We start from the raw sequence: 22157 nt of genomic DNA on the forward strand, positions 1-22157 counted from the left end.
CCTCTTGGCACCAGCGATCACTCCCCGCCCTCTTCAGCCCTGGGCGTCACATTACATCTCACGAAAACAACAATAAGTACGCATAATATCCACTCGATACATCACAAAATTCAAGTAAAATCATATGCAAATTAAGTGCATAAAATGCACTTATCACCCAGTCATCGTGCCATATCATCGGACGTTCCGATCTAGCACTTCGGATGGTTCAATTTATGCCGTGCGTCAATTCTCATCGTGATAACTCATGGATTACTTGGCTGAAGTTCCGATCTACAATTCGGACGTTCTGAACCACTTAGGTGCTTCCGAAGTGTATGAGTTCGGATCTTCTGAACTCTCTGGTATTTTCGAAGTCTATAATTTATGTTTCAATTCCTTTTAATCACTTGATTTGTTTAATTAGTAACCCTGAAACATGTTTAATTTTTAAATCAAGGTACGAGTTACTACACTTGATATACACTAAATGACGTTAACATGGTTTGTCACTAAATCCTGATTAAGAAAGATGGATGTGCTTGCAGGAATAGAACGTCAACCTACGCAGATTATGCATTCATAATTACATCGATGGCAATCGTGTAAAAAGTATGGAGCTTGAAAATGGAAGTTTAGTTTTGTGGTTAGGGCACTCTAACAGTAGAACTATTGCTCTATACACTGTTATTGTTACTCTTGTTACGCTGTTTATCTTGTACAAATATTTTGATTATCTTCCACGGATCAATAATCTTTCAAAGAGGACAAAAAATTACAAAGAGGAGGTCCCATTGAAGAAAATAATTACCTATAAAGTTGATGTGTGTCTCTGTGTTAATCCTTATGAAAAGCTACTGCACTTCTCTTTTCGACTCTGTTTCTCATCGGATTTGAGAGCTTGGATCTGAATGTAGTAACTGATGACAATTTTTCTGAAGCCCTTGGGCTTTCTTGAACCTTTGTTACAAACCCAAGAAATCATGCCGATGGAGTTGGCCCAGGTCCATTACAAAAAAGAAAAACTTCATAAAATAGAAAAAGCTCAGGCAATGATGGAAATCAATAGATGGGAAGAAATTCACATATCAGTGGTGCCATCTTTCTATAGAATAATTGTCGAATTACTATAGCAAATAAAATGTGAAATGCATCGATATCAAGTCGTGAAAAATTTTATTTTTATAAATTATGTTTTTTTTAATTTCAACATTTAAATGAGAATTTGTGCGTTTTAAGTTTTATATATTTGATGCACTTATTATGTATTTTGGTTGCTATATTTTAAATTAAAATTTGTATGTTATGTTTTAAGTTTTAACATTTAATGCACTTATTACGTTTTTCGATTGCTATATTTTAAATTTTATACATTTAATTGTACATTAAATGAAAAAAGAAAAGAAAAAATAAAATTAATCACAAACATATAAAACTGAAAATAAAAATAAAAAAATCTTTCCATTACAAAAAAGAAAAAAATGAGAAAAAATTAATATTAAAATATTTTATAAAATAATTGTCAAACACCTTATTAATTATTTTGAACTTTAAAATTGTTTTTCTTAAATATTTATCCAAATACATTTTTAACTATAAAAGAGTTTTTTGATAAAATAATTTTTAAATACGTATTTATTTTTAAAATAATTTTTAAAACATTTTATATAATTTCTTTTAAAAACACTTTTATAAATTTTTTTATAAGTATATATTGGGTCAGTTTGGTTACAAAAGTATTTTTCTTTAAAACGTGCTTTTTCAAGTTGACTTTAAATTTTTTTTAATGTAAAAGTTGTAATAATTTTTTGTTTGAATAAATATATTGAAAATACTTGTTTTAGTTAAATTATAAAAAAATATTTAATATAAATAAATGATTTTAAAAAAACACTTATTTCAACTTAAATTAAAAGTTAAATAAATGCTTTTAAAACACTACACATATATCCAATCATATATAAAACAATAAAAATACTATTTTTTTAATTTTTAAAAAATAATTTCTCTTTTCTAATTTATTAATAATTAATCCAAACGCACTGATAATTGGAATCGAAGCCTAGGAATTTTTACTTGACACCTCATTTTATAATATTATATTTAATTTGAATAGGGTGGTGCAACTGATGTAATGTTAATAATATTTTTATATTATCGCTTTTCTGAGCTTCGCGTTCTTTTCCCCTCCTCCCATCCCGTCCCAATTTCTCCCCTAATAAAATAAAAAAAAAGAATTGGCATTTCTTCAGCACCACACACTGCTCCCTAATGAGACTATAATGATTCTCTCTATTCCCTCTTCTTCCAGTGCCACAAGCTTCGCTTCTGCACTTTTCCCTAGGGTTTCTGCTTCCAGGATCTCTTGTTCCGTCAAATCCGCCGGCGTCGGCGTTTGGAGGAGGAGTTGCTTTCTCTGTGCTTCAAAGCTTCGGGGAATGGCGGATTTGCTCGATGAGAAGAAGAGCTCTTCCACTAACTCCGGAGCCGCGGCTGCTGCGGTCGCCTCCAGCTCCACCTCCGACTTCGACCAGCGCGATGTTGCGCCTCCTCGAACTTTCCTTGATGCGCGCTCCGAACAAGGTCTTTGATTTCTGTTGCGGTCCCGCTGATTCGCATTTCCTTTTCTGTTTTTTGTTATCATTTTCTATAGCAATATTTTTAACTCATAGTTGACATGGAAATAATCACTTATTATTGTTAAATCATATCTATGTCTTTGCAAGTATACACTACATACCTGGAACTAATATGTAGGTGAGGAAGTTCCATCTACAAATTTTATTGATCAGAGGGCAGATACTTCAGTATCATTTCCTATACTCTTAAGCAATTTACCTCAGATGAGTCTTTATGTGACACCTAGCTGTATCAACATTTATGAACTTTTGTTCATTTGGCTGATCGAAGTGCATGATGATCGGAGCTAGATTCTGCAGGCATTCTTCTTCATTTCTTTTTATTTGTCATCACAGACCTGCTTTTGGGGATACGAAAAGAAGCAGAAGCTGGAAGATTGCCTAGAAATGTTGCTGAGGCGATGGAGGAGCTGTACCACAATTACCGAAATGCAGTAAATGAATCTTAATTTTGCTAATTTATCTGGATGCCATGTTCTATATGCAGTCTGAGATATATTAAATGGATGTAATGTTTTAGATGTCTGCTTAACATTCAGGTTTTCCTTAGTGAACATCCTGAAGCTAATGAGATCGTGTTATCTAATATGGCTGCTGCCTTAGACCGCATTTTTATGGATGTGCGGGTATATTCGTACTCCTACTGTTATCCAAACCTCTCACATGTGTGCTGTACAATTTCGACTAGTTTTATTACTATTATCTGTATCTGTTTTCCTTTTAACACATAATCGACATTCAGGATCCTTTTGAATTTGCTGCATATCATGAAGCCATTCGAGAACCTTTTGACTATTACATGTTTGGTCAAAATTATATCCGTCCTTTGATTGATTTCAGGTCAGTCTCTTCTACACCAAGTAGTTAATGAATAATTTTGAGTTGCAAATTATTAAGAACTTCAGACTCGTCTGAACAACGGAGATGGTACCACACAATGATATCTACAACTACAACTGTTAATGAATATGGTTTTTTTATGTATAGATCAACTGCCTTAATTGTATGCATAAGGGGAACCTGATTCATTTTATTCTAAATCGAAACTGCATGGCTGTGGCTACTTGCCCGAGGCCAACCAGGTGAATGATCATGAAAGATTGTAGCCAAAATGTCTGCTCTGCAGAAAGTTAGCTCTTGTCCTGTTAAAAATTGAGTGAAACTGACATACATACAGTATTCAAGTGATTTGCCGGAGGTCAAATTTTGTAAAGCTTAAGAAGTTTGAGTTGTGTGTTACAACATTGTAGGTTGTAGATTTGGAGGACTAAGAATTCCTATTTTCAGTTTGATGTACTTTGCAGTTGTAGATTCCTGGTTGGAACTTCAAATAAGTTGTATTTCTGTGATTGATTAATTCTGAAGGATTTACCAGTTTTTCATCAACTCTTCAAATGATATACTGATAATTCATGTTGCCGAAATGTGGTGTTTCCACATAGTTTTCTTTCTAAATGTTTTCATGCCTGTTACTGATATTCATAATTGATTGGCTAATGCTATTCAGATGTGTACTACTGTGCTGTCTGTAAATGTAAGCTCTGCTTACCCTCAGAAGCTCGTGTTTTTTTAATTATATAAGATCCTAATGCAATGTGGCTTACAAAGAATCTGTGTTACATCCTTCATTGTTAATTATTATAAAAATCTTTGAGAAAACAAACAATGTTAACTATATTGAGTACAAATATAATTGAAGTATATTTACACGTGTCCAGTAAAGTTGTTTGATTGTCGTAGCTACTATATGGTGCGGTGCCTTGTCATTCGTATCAAAATCAAACATACCTATGAAATGGTTACAGCAGCTTAGAGTACTTTTTGCAGGCAGCTTCATCATGTTATCATTGATTAAGAAACTAATGGTGTTCTGGGAGCTTATCCTTGTGTCTATTCCTCTTCATGCTGTTTCTGCTCTAATTCTCATTCAAGTCAAAATTTGGACACTGAAGCAGAAGAACATAGTTTTAAAAAGTGCTTTGTTTAGTTGTGCTTTAGAAAATGATTTTTTCTTAAAAAATAAGAAGCAGTTTTATATTTGAATATGGTATTTAAAAAATTATATGTTTATTTTTTCAAAAATGATGAAGAAGTAAAACCACAACAATTCTGTCCGTGTTTCCTAAAATCCTCAATTTTTGCCTTGCAGAAGAACATTAACTGCTTAAGAGCAGATATTTTTTAAGAAACTGAATTGGATTTTTAGTATATGCCTACCCACCCTAACACACTCTTAGTAAAGGCCGGCAAAATTACTAGGTATAGGGCGATTTGGAGGAGACCTCTGAGTCCTAGTTGACGTGTGTGATATTTGTGACCGATTTTTGTTGTGAATATCTCCCCTAAATATGGCTTACAGGAAGCTAGTTCCTGGAGAAACCTGAAAATAATGTGCAAATGATCTCTTCTACATATGCTTCTGGACATCACCTTTATAGAAATGGTGAAACTTTGGATTACTGGGACTTTGCTCTTATATCATCTTAAAATTGTCCCTAGTTTTAGAATCCGTGTCATAATAATGCTTTAACTTAAAATTGTCCCTTACCAGTTTTAGAATCCGTGGACATAATAATGCCTTTCTGCTATGCCAGTGATGTTTTACCTGTGTACATTATTCTTCACCAACTTTACCTTTCAGAAATAATAATGATTTTCTTCTATGCCAGTGATGTTTTACCCTTGTACATTAACCTTGACCGACTTTACCTTTCAGAAATTCATATGTTGGGAACATCTCTATCTTCAGTGAAATAGCAAAGAAGATTCAGCAGGTGCACATTTTTGGGGCTTTGGTCTATCGCTGTTAGATCTTTTGCTTGCTAGTATATTTATTGACTCAACCATTTTTTTATAATATCACCTCTAATGCTACTAAACTGTCCCAGGAATCCATCATTTCCTGCAGAACTTGCTAGTATATTTGTTGACTCAAGCATTTTTTTTATAATATCTCCTCTAATGGTACTAAAGTTTCCCAGGAATCCATCATTTCCTGCAGAACTGCATGTATAAAAATACCTTACCGGGCCTGTGTTGTTCTCTCTTTGCTAAACTCTTTTAGACTACAGGGACATCATTATTTTCTTGTCAAACTAGTGGAAGATCCTAAATGGCATCAATTTCTCCTGTAGTTTTTCCGTACCGATGGCTTTATTAATTTTCTTGAAATTAAACCTCTAGCGATTTCACATCCTATTAGTTTGCATTTCATGCTTATCTTATTAATGACCATTTGTAGACAGAGAATGCCATATTTTACTGTTATGACCATTTTACCCACTTCGTTCTCTCTCTATTTGCCCTTGATCCTTTATATATCCATTCTCTCCATCTTGTAGCGTGTCTTCATGTCCATATGTTCATTATTCACTTATATTAATTTTTTCCATAAATTTTTCTCATTCTCTATTTCTAGAATGATATATTTGTTAAAATGCTTCTGGCTCGTGGTTGCATCTTCTTTTATCTTAATCATTAAAAATTATGATGTTGAAATCGTGAAGGATTGCTTGATTTTCTTATTATTAAGTTGTACGATTTTGTTTATCTCTGATTCAGAGTTCATTGTCGTAAACGTCAGGGCGAGAATGTTATCTTAATCTCCAACCATCAAACTGAGGCAGACCCAGCAGTTATTGCCTTGTTGCTTGAATCCACTCATCCACATCTTGCTGAGGACTTGGTATCATTGGAATTCCTTCAATGAAATCCCTGTGGCATGCAATTATGCATTCTGGTTTGTTATTACAATATGTTGATCATGAATGCAGATCTATGTGGCAGGGGATAGAGTAGTTACAGATCCTCTGTCAAAACCATTTAGTATGGGAAGGTGTGTAGATATTTGTTTTCAGTTGATAATTGTGGTGATTTATCCTTTTTGTTGCTAAATAACTTTTGAGCTTCAAATTACTCAGGAACCTTCTATGTGTGTACTCCAAAAAACACATGAACGATGACCCAGAACTTACAGATATGAAAAAGAAGGCAAACACTAAAAGTTTGAAGGAAATGGCTTTTCTCTTGAGGTAGCTTATGTACTTAGATCATTCATTTAGCAAAATGTATGTGATAATTATGGAGATTTAGAGGTCACAGTTTGATTATTTCTTGGATAGTAATCATAAATCAAATGCTTTGGCGCACTAACTCTATCTGTTGAAAATAACTCATGCCCTGTTGTCAATTGTGGCCTTTTGGTTTAAATTTACACGAAGTTTCAGTTTTAGCTGAGTTTGAAATTGTAAGAAACATACCATTTACTTATAAAACTGTACTGTTCAGAATTATACGGGAGATGCCATTGTTTATGGGCTTTTGAAAAAAGTTCTGGTGAATGGAGGGCTGCATTGGGGAATTGCATCGAAAGAACAAAGCACAAATTTAGTTTTTGAAAAATCTACAACTACACTTAACTCCTATCACCAGCATCAGCACAACACTGCCTCCTGCCACACCAACCCAGAAAGAGGAGGGGAGGGGAGGGTAGAAGAGAAGAACAGGACCTAGAACAATCAACACAAGAAAACCCTTATTATCATCTCATTTGGCAGACAGTAGAGTGTTTCTTGAAGATGTTAACCTGAAATCTAAACTACCCTCATCGAGTATAAGAGAAACTTTCTCCATATCATCTTCTTCCATGTTCTCAACTGAGCCCCGTATGAAGTTTGCATTGCTGCACGAGTAAAGCATCCTTATTTTAGTAATTGAGAGTATATCGACTTTCATTGTGAGCAGCAATATCGCATACTTGGATTTCTCCCCCAGACCCCATTACAAGATTTGCATTTTTCGTCATGAAAGACATTGTTCTCACCCCATTGCAAGGTCTGCATGTTTGAAGAGTTTATGAAAAAAGGTAGGCATGAAAGACATTGTTCTCAAAGTAGTGAGGATTAAGCAACCAAGTCAGCAGAAAGTTAATAACAGATAACAAAATCAATTTTTAGTCTTGGGTTCACGAAACTGTTCCAAGATTACGATTGAGCTACATTCCAAGGATTGAAATTTTCTTAATCTTCCCATGAAAATTCTTTAAAGTCCACTTTAGTTGAAGTCGGTCTAAATTGAAGGAAAAATGTTCAAATTCAGAGTAGTAACTTTGTTCCAGAGGAAGTCTCTTGGAGTCTATAGCAGTTTTAATGGGACCCATATTTTTAAATTTTTTTTTGGAGTGAACTGTTTTTGCTATTTTGAATTGGTTCTTTTTGGTTAGAAGTACTGTTCCATATATCTATTCGGACGTATGCGATCATTTGTACTGATTTAGCATTTAAAATGCGTGGAAGAACGTATTATATGAGACTTCTGTAAAGCTATTTTATGGCCCTGAATCCCTGATAACAAACACGTTTTTGAAGAGACTAATTGTTCACTTTCTTGGGTTTAGGAGTGGATCAAAAATTATTTGGATCGCACCAAGTGGAGGACGGGACCGCCCAGATCCTATCACAAAAGAATGGTATCCAGTATGTGTTCTTTCCTTCAAAATTAGTTTTCTTCTACGTTTTGTTAACAGTGTAAGAATATATCTGATGAAGTATGGATTCCAATTGCATTGGTTAGAATCATCTTGTGAACCTAGGATCCTTTGGTTCCTTGAACTATTATAGCCATTTCTGTTTGTTTTTTATTACATGAGTGATGTGTGCATGTGATACAAAGGTAAGCTACGTTTACCTTTGTCATTTGCATTAGATGATATTAGCATTAGATGCTATCTTCAAGTTTTTCCAGTGAGATCATCTTTGATGCAAGCCTTCAGTGACTCAGTCCATGAAATGTGTGGGTGGTTGCCTTAGTACAAAATTCTGAATTAAGTCACTCATTAAAGTGTTAGTTGTCTGAGTTGGGGGAGGAAAAAGTGCTTGATTTCGGCCTGCGGAAGAAGTTTGAATTTGCACCAGTCTCTTTTCTGAGTTTCAGCCACTTCTTTTCTTTTTTTTTTAAAAATTAATTGACCGATTATTGAACAATGTACGGTGTTATGATATGCTTGTTCTTTCTGGTCTGATTAGCCTAGTCGTCCTCATTTTCATAGTCGAAGTTTGATCTATGCATGCATAAATGTACAGGCACCTTTTGACGTAGCCTCGGTAGATAATATGAGAAGGTTAGCAGAACATGCTGGGAGACCTGGTCATATATACCCATTAGCCGTACTGTGCCATGATGTTATGCCCCCTCCATTTGAGGTATTTCCTGAATGTTTTCTTATTTATTAATCTATTCTGGCAGAGTCTGTCTGGATTACTCATCTGCATCTAACTGACTAACTCAAAAATTTTATAATAGGTTGAGAAAGAAATTGGAGAGAAAAGAGTGATTTCCTTTCACGGGGTTGGATTTTCAATTGCAAGCAAAATCAGCTATCATGAAATTGCATCGGCTTTTGAAGATTCTGAAGAGGTTACTTCTCGTAATTGCTGATTTGTTGGCTGTCCGTAGTTAATGCTGAGTACTTGAAAATTAAATGGAATATATAAAACTCATATAATAGGAGAAAATCTAGAATATAAATGAGGACACGAAAAATCACCATGTAGATTTACATCTTCTCAGCATAGCTGACGTGTGCAAGTAAAAGTAGTTAATCCCAAGGAATTTGTAAATATAAGGAGCATGCGATAAGGAAGTAATTAAATTATAATAAAAAACAAAGAGTTCCTGCTGCGATGATGCTGCATAAGCAAACCAATCCCTTCTGTTCCATGTAAACCTACTTAAAACTGACTAGTTGTCTCCGGATGTATCAATGCAAAATCCGTTACTAGATAAGCAGATTTGTTTTTACCCATCCACAGGTTTTACTTGATGTCAACTGGCATACTTGCTATTTATTTTTTCATGAACCTCAGTGATGAGTATGAATTATGAATTAGTTGGAACTTAATTGAAGAATTAGTTCTTCATTATCAGTTTAAGATTCTTTCTCAAAACCAAAGGCTTGCCTGGTGGGTTTTATGGTGATAAGGAGTATGTTATTTAGTTAGAGTAACATCATGGACTCTGGATCCTATAACATTTGGCAGTTAAGATCATAATCCTCTTGAAAACTGCCTTAATTGAGGACAGTAAGCTCCTGAATAGAAGACTTCATGGTTGGGTCAATAACCTTCCTTCCCTTTATAATTGCTTCCAATGCTTTCAATCCTTCGAATAGAAGACTTCATGGCTGAGTTACTACCTTCGGTTGTGTTTGGATGGATGAATTTCAAATCCATGGATATCTTTCTTTTTTTTTTTTTTTTGGATAAGAAACGAGACATGCTATATATATTAAAAGATCATGTAATAATTACAAAAAGCGGATAAGTTATTGGTAGACGGAGCCTTTAGAACCCACTATATATCAACAATATATAACGTTCATCTCCGATTAAGTCTAGAGTCGAGAACTTAGAAAACTCTTTATGATTCCTAATCCATATAGAAGCCCGCAACTGGATCTTTTCCCAACGCACATCTCCGGATTCCACTTCATCTTCAAAAATTCTCTTGTTTCCTTCCAACCAAACGTGCCAGCAAATACAATGAATCACCACCGTCCAAAGCATTCTCCCCCTCCTACCAAGTTCAATCCCTAGATAACCTGCAAATAAATCTTTCGCTGACCTCGTAGACACCCACACGAAACCCAAGTCCTCCATAGCTCCAAAGGCCTCTGGTGAATGGACAGTGAATGAAAATGTGGTCCTGTGTGTCCTCCCGCCGACAAAGCACACACAAATTTGGGCATAAGAGCTAAAGGGCCAACGCTTTTGCAATGTCTCATAGGTTGGAAGCTTTCCTTGCATAAGTACCCATGAGAAAACTTGTACCTTCAATAGAATCGGCAATTTCCATATGACACGAAAAAAAGTGAATGAAGGAAAATCCCTAGCAAGAAAGGAAGACTCGTAGAAAGATTTAGCCGAGAAAATACCCAAAGAATCCCACACCCATTTCCTAAAATCCGATACCCCTACATCCAACCTAATCCTTTCTAAGGACCCTAGCAAACGACTCAATTCATCCACTTCCACATCCGTCAACTCTCGCCTAAAGTGAAAGTTCCAAGAGGCAACCGAATTTAAGGATTGATTTTCCGAATGAGCAAAATGAGAAATCGGAGAGATATGAATAGAAGATTACCGGAAAAAAGAAGGATAAATATCCTTACAAGCAGAGTGCCCCCCCCCTCACCCCAACAAAAACACACACACACACACACACACATGTTTTCCCAAAATCTTCAAATGTTGCCCCTTTTAGCGCTGCTCTCACCGAAAGGAGAAAAACCGGGTAAATTCTAGAGATATACTTCCAAGGGCTTCTAAAAGTGATGGTGCTAGCTAGTCCCGCATCCCATCCATTATTCTGTATCCGGTACTTTGAAAATCTCCACCACCACTTCCCCCTAGGCCCTAAGCACCCTATTTCTTAAGAAACTATTCCCAATACCCGGATCTCCTTTGTCCTTTGGTGTACAGACCTTCTCCAAAGCCACCCAATGACCGTGTGACTACCCATCACTCATCAGCTCCTTCCCAAAAGAAATCTCTAATAATCTTTTCCATAACATCCGCTACACCTTTCGGTATTCTAAAAAGAGACATGAAAGACATCGGCCAAGAATTTAGCATTGCTGAAATCAATGTCAGTCTACCCCCTCTAGTAAAAAATGTCTTCTTTCAACTTGCTTATTTCTTCGACATCTTAGACAAAACAGGTTCCCAAAATGATAATTTCAGCAGATTACCTCCCAAGGAATACCCAGGTGTTTAATAGGCCAAGAATCTCTCCCACAACCTATTTCTGCCACCAATTCAACCACCTCTTCTTCACAATTAAGCTCCATCAAGACACTCTTATCTAGATTAATCTTCAGTCCTGACATTTGACAAAAGGACTCGAGAACTTTCGCCAAAAAACGCACCTGGTCAGCTTCCTTTACAAAAAAATGTATCATCCGCAAAATCATGTTAGAAATCTTCACCCTTTCTTTACCAACTTACGCTCCTCTAATGAGCTCCAAAGACTTCGCCTTATCTACCAACCTGCCCATCACATCTGCCACCAAGTTGAACAAAAATGGTGACAACGGATCACCTTGCCTTAGACCTTTTTCACTTTTAAATTTTCCACGAGGTCTTCCATTAATAAAAACCAAGAATGACACATTCGAGACACAACCCGTATTCCACTTTCTCCACCACACACCAAATCCTTTCTTAAATAATACGAAGTCCAAGAAACTCCAATCTACATTGTCGTACGCCTTCTCAAAATCCACTTTAAACATCCACCTTTTTTTTTTTTGATAAAAAACATATATAATATTAAAACTTAGTAATAGTTACATAGGAAGGTGGACCAGTGTCCACTATAGTCACTATACAAGATTTAGAAAAGTACTATTTGAAAACCAAACTCCAATCCCTATACAATTCTGAAACTGAAAACGATTCGAAGAGAGGTGAATTATGTAACCAAGCTGCTACTCAACTTAATCTTATCCCAAATCTCTTCCCTCGAAACCTCTTCTTCCTCAAAATCCTCCCATTTCTTTCTAGCCAAAAGAACCAGCAAATGCAATGAGTTATGTTTGCCCAAAGAATTCTCCCCCTTTTGCCCAGATAGCTCCCCAAATCACCAATTCGGATTAAGAAAACGTTTTGGGAACCTCTTTTGGATCATTTCACAAGTCGGTATCCTTCCCAGAATTGTGGCCCAAGAGAACACCTTTACCTTTGAAGGAATCGGCGCTTTCCATATCGATTGGAGAAGATCATATTTTGGGAACCGAGTTTCCGGAAAAAAAGAATGAAAGAAAGATTTCACTGAAAACTCACCTGAGACATTCCATTTCCAACACCTTATATCCTCTCCTCCCTCCCTAAGACTAACCCTGCCCAAAACTTCCAACAAATTGATTAAATCACCCATCTCCTCATCTCTAAGATCGCGACGAAAATGCAAATTCCAAGAGGACGAATTAATGGGTGAAAAAGATTCTCTAGAAAGGAAGTGTGAGATAGGCTTATTATGAGCTCTAGAAATTTGGAAAAGCACTGGGAAAAGGATTTTAAAAGAGCAGCTCCCCACCCAAGAATCCTCCCAAAATCTAACTCTATCTCCCCCCTTGACTACAAACCTCACCGATTGTAAAAAAAGCCGGATAAATCCTAGAGATGAACTTCCATGGGCTACGAAACGTGTTATTCCTTGCCAATCCCGCGTCCCAGCCATTCTCTTGCATGCCGTATTTGCTAATAACAATTCTCCTCCACAACGTGTTCCCCTCCTTAGAGAAACGCCACCACCATTTGCCCAACAAGGCCTTGTTCCGCAGACCGATATTGCCAATCCCCAGTCCTCCCCTACTCTTTGGAATGATAACCTTATCCCAAGCTACCCAATGACAGTGCTTATCCCCATCCGGCCCGTCCCACAAAAAATTCCTCATTAACTTCTCCATGGACGCCACCACCCCCCTAGGTATTCTGAAAAGCGACAAATAATACAACGGTATGATGTTCATAACTGCCGAAATCAGTGCAAGTCTTCCCCCTCTCGAAAGGAAAGATTTCTTCCAACTCGCTAACTTTTTTGACATCCTAAATAACACCGGTTCCCAACAAGATGCCTTGATTGGATTTCCTCCCAGAGGAACCCCCAAGTATTGGATTGGCCAGGACTCCAGCCCGCATCCAAACTCCCTGGCCATCTCCACCTCCACTTCTGCTTCGTAGTTAATGCTCAGTAAAGCACTCTTTTCTAAATTGATCTTTAGCCCTGACATGTCACAAAAAGTATACAGAACGTCCTTAAAAAATCTCAAGTGTTCTTCATCCTTCACAAAAAATATAGTGTCGTCTGCAAATTGTAAGTGAGAAACCTCTACACTATCTTTTCCTATGACCCACCCTTGAATAAAGTTCATGGACTTAGCCTTATCCACCAACGTAGCCAAAACACCCACCTTTTCTTCTTTTAATTCTCAACTCCTCAACTACTTAGCTATAAGACAACAATCCATGATCTGTCTGCTTCAATGAATGCACTTTGATTTTCTGCTATCGTGGCTTGCAAAACTTTCTTCAATCGAATCGCCAAGGCTTTAGCGATAATCTTATATAGGCTTGTTGTCAAACTGATCACTAACCTTGACTGAGTCCTGATTCTTCGGGATCAACATATGTACGTTTCATTAGTGATTCCGTTGATAATTCCGCCCTCATAAAATTCTTCGAAGACCCGCATTAAATCCCTTTTAACAATCTCCTAACACTCCTGATATAAAGCCATTGAAATCCGTCTGAGCCCGGAGCCTTTAATCCATCACTATCGAAAATTGCCGCTTTAATCTCCTCCTCTGAAAAGAGTCTCTCCAATTCTAACATTGCCTCTTCATCAATGGCACTCCATTCCACCCCTTCTATACCCCAACCCCCTGCCTAAGATTTGGTTTACTATTTCTTGAAACATTCCACTATGATAGTCTCGATCTCTTCCTCATCCGATGTCACTGTCCCATCCTCCTTTTCCACTTTTTCAATTAGTGACCTAGACCTCCGTTGATTCATAAGTGAGTGAAAATTTTTTATATGATTGTCTCCGTCTCTGAACCATCTAACGTTCGCCTTTTGATGAAACATTTGACTTCTTGTGCACAACTCTTTTAACTCCCCTCTTACTATCTTCCTCTCCAAGACTAATTCCGTAGATCCTTGGCCCTCGCATTCTTTCTTATCCAAAAGTGTAATCTTATTTTCCAGCTCCTTGCATCTCTGTCCTATGTACCCAAATACCTCTTTGTTCCACTTTTTGAGATCACTTTTGATAAGTTTCAGCTTCGTCATAAATTTATGTCCTTCCCAACCCTGAATCTCAAATTGTTCCCCCATGGTGCAAAAGTTTGTTTAAATTCCTTGTGTTCTAACCACACAACTCGAATCTGAATGCAGACGGGCCCCACTAATCCCTCAACGTATCGAAAAAGACCGGAAAATGGTCTGACGTTAATCTGGGCAGCACCGTTTGTCTGTAATCTGGAAATAGGTCCAACCAACCTCCTAAGAACAAAATCTGTTTAACATGCAGCAAATAGGAGTATCCCTGAAATTTGACCATGTAAATTTTGCATCAACAACGGTGGGTCACATAACTCCAATTCTCCTATCAACAAGTCAAAACATCTCATGCAAATCGTCACATGGTTACTATTTAACTTTTCACTTATTCTTCTTAGTACATTGAAATCTCCCCCCAAACACCACTTCTCACCGTAACTTGTTCGCAGCCCTGCCAATTCATCTCAAAACACCTGCCACTCCCTCGGATTGCACGGTCCATACACTGCCAAAAACCACCACCTCGTCTCATTATCCTTTTCAATTTCTATCGATACCGGAAAATCTCCTATGACCTATCAAATTCTCCCTCACAGAAACCAATCTTGGGTCCCACATTACCAATATCCCACTTGATCTACCGATGGCTGGTAATAACCACTCAAAGAAACCAATCTTGGGTCCCACATTTCCAATATCCCCCAGATCCTACCAATGGCTCGTAATAACAACCATTGAACAAATCTAGGTTTTCAAATACTTGCAGTGAAACTCGTGTCTGCCGCTTGTCTTTTAATATCTTGAATAGCAACTATGTCCGGTCTTTCCTTGCGAAGAATTTCTTTAATTCGAGCCCTCCTTCCGGAACAACGCCACCCCCCCCCCCCTCCCTTCTTATATTCCAAGACAATCTTCATCTATTCACACCATGGTCACTGAGAGCTGATCCTTTCTCGTGATTAATATCGGGGCTCAATCTTTTCATATCCCTTCAAAACTTGGATTTCAAGCTACCCCCAATTCCACTTACTAATAACACCTTCTCCACTCCCATCCTCGCTAAAAAATCCCGACCCCCTCCAAACCCAACGCTTGAGTAGCTACATCTCGCCGAACGCCCTAGTAACCACCTGCCCCAGAAATACCCTGCTGTTCTACCCGCTGTTTTTCCCCCCTACGACTGGACCACACTCAAAGAGCCCCGAAAAAGAATAAAAAGAAGGAAAAATAGAATTACAGAGAACCTGTGGAATGATTGGTTAATAAAGAGGACAAAGAGGAACCTGACCCACCGAAGGTACCATGGAATCTTCGTGAATTAACCTGCAATTTGTCTTGGAACCTACCGGGGATGCAAATAGACCCCCTGGGTCCTCATCACTCAACAGGGACGACGCTAAAGTATCTGAGCTCACCGAAAGGTAGATATCAGTCACGTTTGACTTTGAGTCTTCTAACGAGCACTCTTCTACTGTAGCATCCAGTACCCGGTCTTCCGATTCCCCTAGAATACCGTCCTCACAAACCTGATTTATCTGACCTTGAGAATCTCTCTTCAAGAGTTCTTCGTTGGAAGTATATACATTGCCTGTTGCCCACTTTTTGCGGCTGTCTTCGGTGATAAACCTTCTCCAGTTGGTTCACCAATGGCCATCTCTCCTTCTCTGAATCAAGAACCCCTTCCTTCTCCTGCTCAAGCATCACCCATCTTTAATTACACCTCTTCTGAAAGCTCCTTTCCCTTTAGGGCAGATCCTCTTTAGTATTTTATCTGTTTACCACCTATCAAAGTCGCTGAACCAAAATAGCTCGTGCGTAATTCAGTCTCCTCATTACACAGGTCCCTGTTTTGGATTCCATTATCATGCACCTCCAAACCTTCAATAATATGCGGGCTGCCAAATCCTCCTGTAAAGAAACGGCCGTAATCTTTGAGTTATCCACAGTACCACATTCTAAAAGCCCTCCCTCAATCTTCTGCCACTTTGTCTACATCCAACCTTTCTGCCCCCCCTATCGATCCCGACTTCCACATCTGCCTTATGTGAATTCTGCACAGCTTCTATATCGTTTTCGCCCTCATTCTGCACTCCCAAAATCCCCCACCCTGCCAAAGTCTTCACCCTATTACGCACCACTTGAGCGTATGACCTGTGTTCATAGTTCTCATACACTTCTAGATGAACAGAGTCCACCTCAATACGAACCTTGAACATGCCAACTTCCGTTTGTACCTGCATTGAACTATTAATAAAACCCCCTTTCGGTCCAACTACTTTAATTTTCATAGCCGAGAGATCCTTAAGCTCCACCGAGTCTTGACTTAATTCCAGCAGCCCCCCACATTGATCTCCAATTGTTTTGAACATTTTATTCGACCACAAGTTCCATGGAATGCCAAATATCCGAATCCAACTGCAGCGACACTCAAACACCATCTTCTTCAAATTGATATCCGGCCTCCATCTTTCAAAAGACAGCTTAACTCTCCTTTCCAAAAAACATCTCCCCAACCTCAAATAGAAATCAGTATTCTCTTTGTTGTTAGGCTACCACACAGCCTTGTTAGCTTGAAAAGGGATTAGCTCAATTCGTCAGTGTACTGCTTTACCAAGAACCACCCCTAACTAGCTCCCATGATAGATCAACCCTTTCTTTAGTGATGATCAATGCCTCATTCCAATCCTTGTCCTTGCAACTGCTCTGATGATCCGCAACAGGTGAAAAGCAGGGCCTGTTTTGCCCCTAACAGGTCTTTACCGCTGAGACTGCTCTCGAAATTTACCCACCATTGAAGCACGATTTCTAGCTAAAGCCTTTTTTACCTCTTAGGATTCTAGAAATGTGGTTTGCCAAGCACGTCCACCCCCATGAGGCTCTGCCATTCGGAATAATAATTCTCTGTCTCTTCCCTTGTTGATAAAATCTAACCACTTCCAAGAAACTGCCTCTGATGTTGACCATTCTTTGGACCGTTGTCCCTACTTTACTGGCTTTGAACTTGTAGAAAGCCAGACATGAATTTGCTTTGTTGATGTAGTCCCACAAAATCTTACACAACCATTGGGCAGTTCCAAAGTCCATTTCTTGGAGATAGCTTGCATTCCTAGTTCTCTCAGTCAAACAAATTGAAAGGCCCCCTACACGGATTCTGATCAGAAATAACTTCTGCTCTACCTTGAAATCACCCTCCCACTTAGTGCTGCTAATATTCCTTCTCGCCGAGTTATGCATTACCTTGTTAGGGTATCTTCACTCCGGGAAATGGCTGCGTCGGGCTCGTACAGAAGAAGAAAAAAGATTATGGCAACCGGAAAATCCACTGTCGAGGCCCAAAGACCACCAGAAAATCCAAACTCTAAAAAAAAAAAAGGCTGAACTAGGGCTAAAACGAGGCTAAACCCTTAGAAAAGAAAACCCGATCTAGGGTTACGGGCATGATCAAAAGGTAAAGAGTAGGCTCCATGAAGGCCGACGAGGCTAACGGGAAATCTGAAAGGGTGACCGGCCGGCGAAGCTAGGTTAGGGTTGACAAAGGGATCGAACCACTGTGGAAAGCGAGGGGAGAGAAATCGCCCTATCGGATGTGAGAAATTTTTCCCATCCATGGCTTATCTTACTCATAACTGCAAATTTTTGGTTTTCGATTGTAGTGTTATTATTTAAAATGAAACAATAAATTATATTTAAATCAACACATTATTTATACATTAGTAATATAAAATTGAAATGAATTTCAAATAACACTATTATTAGGTGAACATAAAATCCATTTTAATTAACATGAAATACTATATAAATATACAACATTGTTGAATTTGTTTATGGTCTCACTTCTCTATACAACATATTTGAGTAAATTCTGAAATCCATGAATCCAAACACAACTTTCCTTCCCTTGTATAATTGCTTCCAATGCATTAGGTGAACATAAAATCCATTTTAATTAACATGAATTACTATATAAATATACAACATTGTTGAATTTGTTTATGGTCTCACTTCTCTATACAACATATTTGAATACATTTTGAAATCCATGAATCCAAACACAACTTTCCTTCCCTTTTATAATTGCTTCCAATGCTCCGAAAACAATACGAATGTGTAGAATTTCTTAATCTAAATGCTTCAAGTATGGTGTCATGTACACCCCCCAACCTAGCCCAGCAACCCGGCGCAACCGGATAAGGTCTGCAAGAGTTTCACTCACGGCAAACACAAGGGGGATTAGGATTTTGAATTTCAGTTTCTGTTCTTGTCATTTCGCACAATCTCGTCTCTATCTCTACATATATCTCTATACTATATTAAACATGAGAGAGGTTTTGGTCTGTTGGTATGGCCCCCCTCATGTTTTTTGCCCTTTGATGACTATGTAATTACAAAAATGCCACATTCATTATATTTTTTTGTCCTTTTATAAATATTTATTTACAAAAATGTCATTTCTTTTATTTCACTAATTATTATTATTTGTTTATTTTCAATTAAAAAAATGGACAATAGAAAGCACGCATCGCGTGCGTCCAGATACTAGTATTCTATTAAAGTTGAGAGGTTGGTACGTTGGTATGGTCAACCTTCCTCATGTTTTGTCCGTTAATGTCTAATTAATTACCAAAATGCCACCTCTTTTTGAACATTGATAACTACTAATTTACGAAATTGCAACGATTATAAAATTAATTAATTAATATATTTACAAAAGTTCTCTACTTTTTTTTTGGTTTTCCGCTACAAAAAAGTTGGATTGTGCATGCACTCGAGTACTAGTTTTAATTAAATATTATGTCATGTGGGTAAAGGATTTCTATTGGCACGTAATATTGTGTTGTCCCCTATTCTATTTTGTACCTTTAATTTGCATAGTAAATTGTACAAACATTTGTTTCTGTGAGTCTTATTCCTGTTTATGCAGCATGGTTTTTATATTCAAATTGAGATAAGCTTCCAAGAAGTTATGGGTAGTTTTTGTGGGGGAAGGGAAAACAAACTCCCTCAAATAATGTTAAATAAGATGCGTCATGTCAAGCCTCATCACTGCCATGCTGTTCTCTTTGCAGGCAAAAAAGGCATATGCAGAGTCATTGTATTCTTCTGTCATTGAGCAGTACAACGTCCTCAAATCCGCTATACATGGCAAACAAGGGATAAAAACATCAACGCCTTTCGTCTCACTGTCACAGCCATGGCAATAGTTACACATTGACAGTTCATTTCTTGCACAAAGGTATCAAATTTGATTTCTGCAATTTCTTTCAAAATATAGTCACTACTAAACTCCTTTGCTGGGTTTACATTTTATTTTTACTCAGTTGGATTTTAACATGAGATAATATAGTTAGTGAAATATGTTGCATCCTACAAATAGTTCGAATATAATCAGCGCTCATCTAAATTCACACACTGATATTGCACCATTTAGCTGAAAACCTTTGTTAACCTGTTTCAGGATAAAAGTCATTTTTTGACACGATCACATACCTCAATCTGAAGTCTTCACTTAGTTCACTCCGAGAATCATTAAAGGCATTAACTCCACTGGGGCTACTAATATTGGTGTTGAGCAAATAATATTTCGTTTCTTTCAGGATTGGGGAGGGGATGGGGAAGGGACGAAGGGTGGAAAAGATAGAATAATACTTAGTTTAGAGACGTTGAAGTATCAAAATGAGAAGTTACTTGTATATCTCATGTATTACATTCATTGGATTTCGTCCTTTTTGCACTAGTTAGATTTGAAAAGATGTAAGATACATGAAAGCAAATTGCTCTTGGAAACATATTAGAACTTGTAGACGAGAGTATTTGGTATATATTTGTTATTCTGTTAACGTCGCTGTCGCTTAACGTCAAGCAATGTCATGGTTCTTAGTTCACTCCTTGAGGTGGAAAGAAGAGTAAGCTCAAACTCAAATTTTGCCCAAGCTGTTGAGTGCATTATTTTGTCAATCTGTATTGTATGATCTGTGTTTGTTGTAATTCTTATTTCAATTCTAATTTGGTATAGTGATTGAATAATGGTCGTCTGTATCGTGATTCTAACAATAAATCTTAGAAATGAAATAAACATCGCCTTGAGGGTATATGATCAATGTTGGGGTTGTCATCTATAGGCGGTTGTGTGCAAACACGTGTTTCCTTGCCATTTCCTCTAATTTGAATGTCGATAATAACGTCTCAAAACTGTATATATTTTCCAAATTAACTCTGTAGATCTTGATTTTTTTTTTTTAAAAAAGAACTCTGTAAATCTTGATGTCATTATTATAAAATATATTTACTTGTAATTTTTGATCGACATGTTGGATAAGTATTTATAAAACGTTTTTTTTAAAAGTGTTTTACAAAATTATTATTAAATATTTGATTAGTTGTTTTAAGAATAAGGTAGTGTTTGGGAGAGCTTATAGGAGAAATTTTCTTACTTTTCTTACAAAATTTTGAAATTTTGTGAAGGAAAATTGAGATGTGCTTTCTAAAAGCTTTTTTAAATACTACCTAAATGTTTAAACAAATATTTAATAAAAACATTTGAACATTTAAAAAAAAACATTTCAAATGTGAGTTTTATCATTTTAAAAACGTTTAAAAACACTTTTTGGTTTTTTTTAAAAAAATAAAAAATATACTCCTTTTGTCTCAATTATATAGTTCATATTTTTTTTTTGTTTGTTTCAAATATATGGTCATATATCATATTTAGTAATATTTATTACTCTCATTTACTAATATATCCCTATTAATTACACCTTGAAAATTGTGCAATCATTTTTTAATACATTAAATAGGGATAAAATAGAAAGTTTGTATAAAATTTACTTTTTCAATCATTTTTTCTTAATCTGTGTGAAAAAAAAAAGTAGGACTATGTATTTGAGACGGCGGGATTATTTGGAGAACATTTTTTATAAAATATTTTAAAAAAAATCATTTTATAAAACTTTTATTCAAACACATTTAAATTTTTTTTTTACTTATTAAAATACTAAAAATGTTGTTAAAATATATGTCCAAGTGGTACTCGTGTCACCGAGATTTTTGAAATCTTTTATGAAAAATCGTAATAGCACGGGTTAAGATTACTGCTTTTTTGAAGAAAAATTCGATTTGATCCTACATATTTTGTAAAGACCTCGATACGATCATGACTAATTCTTGATCTTGGCAAGCGACGACTGGGACTTGAATACAACTTCAATTTTTCGTTGCTAAGATCCCTTGTAGTCTCCAATAGAGTTGGAGTTTGCTTGTATGTTTGCAAATTCTTTCGCACAATTGGATCTTAGCATAACATCGAGTTTTTTGAAACGTTTTATAAGATGTTTGAAACTTATATATATGTTTGTGTATATGACCAGTCTCATAGAAATGTGTGTAAACACACATTCCTATTACTTATCAGAATAATCATTTGACGAGTCAATTTTGTGAGATAAAAGTTTAAACTAGGATGAATTGGTGTTCAGTCCCTAAATCCAAAAGCAAATTAAGAATCAGTCCCTTGTCAGAAAATATTTGTTTGCACTCCCTGGACCCACATTATTTTACTCGGATAAAATTAAGTACAAAACATTGAAAATATGGTACAAATACAAGATATTTGAGCACTAATTGTTCAAGATCGAGTACAAAAAATATAATTTTGAGTATAAAATCTAAACATCTTTATTAATGTGAACTTGCAACATGTGTT

The 22157-nt window shown here is 36.7% G+C and overlaps 1 protein-coding gene across 5 annotated transcripts; it reads left to right on the plus strand.

The window, feature by feature from the left end:
* The first annotated feature begins 2172 nt into the window (after nt 1-2172).
* Nucleotides 2173-20567, plus strand: LOC140862484 (glycerol-3-phosphate acyltransferase ATS12, chloroplastic). Of its 5 annotated transcripts, none has more exons than XR_012143771.1 (13): nt 2173-2562; nt 2955-3052; nt 3158-3244; nt 3361-3458; nt 5335-5392; nt 6202-6303; nt 6392-6453; nt 6539-6649; nt 8014-8092; nt 8699-8818; nt 8919-9042; nt 19534-19691; nt 20337-20567. XR_012143771.1 is itself a non-coding variant. In XM_073265507.1 (13 exons), exons 1-12 carry the CDS (start codon nt 2262-2264, stop codon nt 19657-19659), a joined length of 1365 nt encoding a protein of 454 aa, XP_073121608.1. In that variant the 5' UTR covers nt 2174-2261; the 3' UTR covers nt 19660-19691; nt 20337-20566. The 5 variants fall into 5 exon arrangements, 3 of the variants coding, with proteins under 3 accessions (XP_073121609.1, XP_073121608.1, XP_073121607.1); XR_012143770.1 differs by lacking the exon at nt 20337-20567 and adding an exon at nt 19914-20277; XM_073265507.1 differs by having other exon boundaries at nt 2174-2562; nt 8919-9032; nt 19525-19691; nt 20337-20566.
* The last annotated feature ends 1590 nt before the right edge of the window (nt 20568-22157 follow it).

This window comes from Henckelia pumila, chromosome 4 (genome assembly GCF_033568475.1).
Source record: "Henckelia pumila isolate YLH828 chromosome 4, ASM3356847v2, whole genome shotgun sequence".
NCBI lineage: Eukaryota > Viridiplantae > Streptophyta > Magnoliopsida > Lamiales > Gesneriaceae > Henckelia > Henckelia pumila.

Excerpts from the sequence above, each read along its gene's own strand:
- LOC140862484 (XM_073265507.1), top strand. The coding sequence starts at position 2,262 with ATGATTCTCTCTATTCCCTCTTCTTCCAGTGCCACAAGCTTCGCTTCT. Across the intron at positions 3,053-3,157 it reads ACCACAATTACCGAAATGCA|GTTTTCCTTAGTGAACATCC; the intron begins GTAAATGAATCT and ends CTTAACATTCAG. Across the intron at positions 3,245-3,360 it reads GCATTTTTATGGATGTGCGG|GATCCTTTTGAATTTGCTGC; the intron begins GTATATTCGTAC and ends ATCGACATTCAG.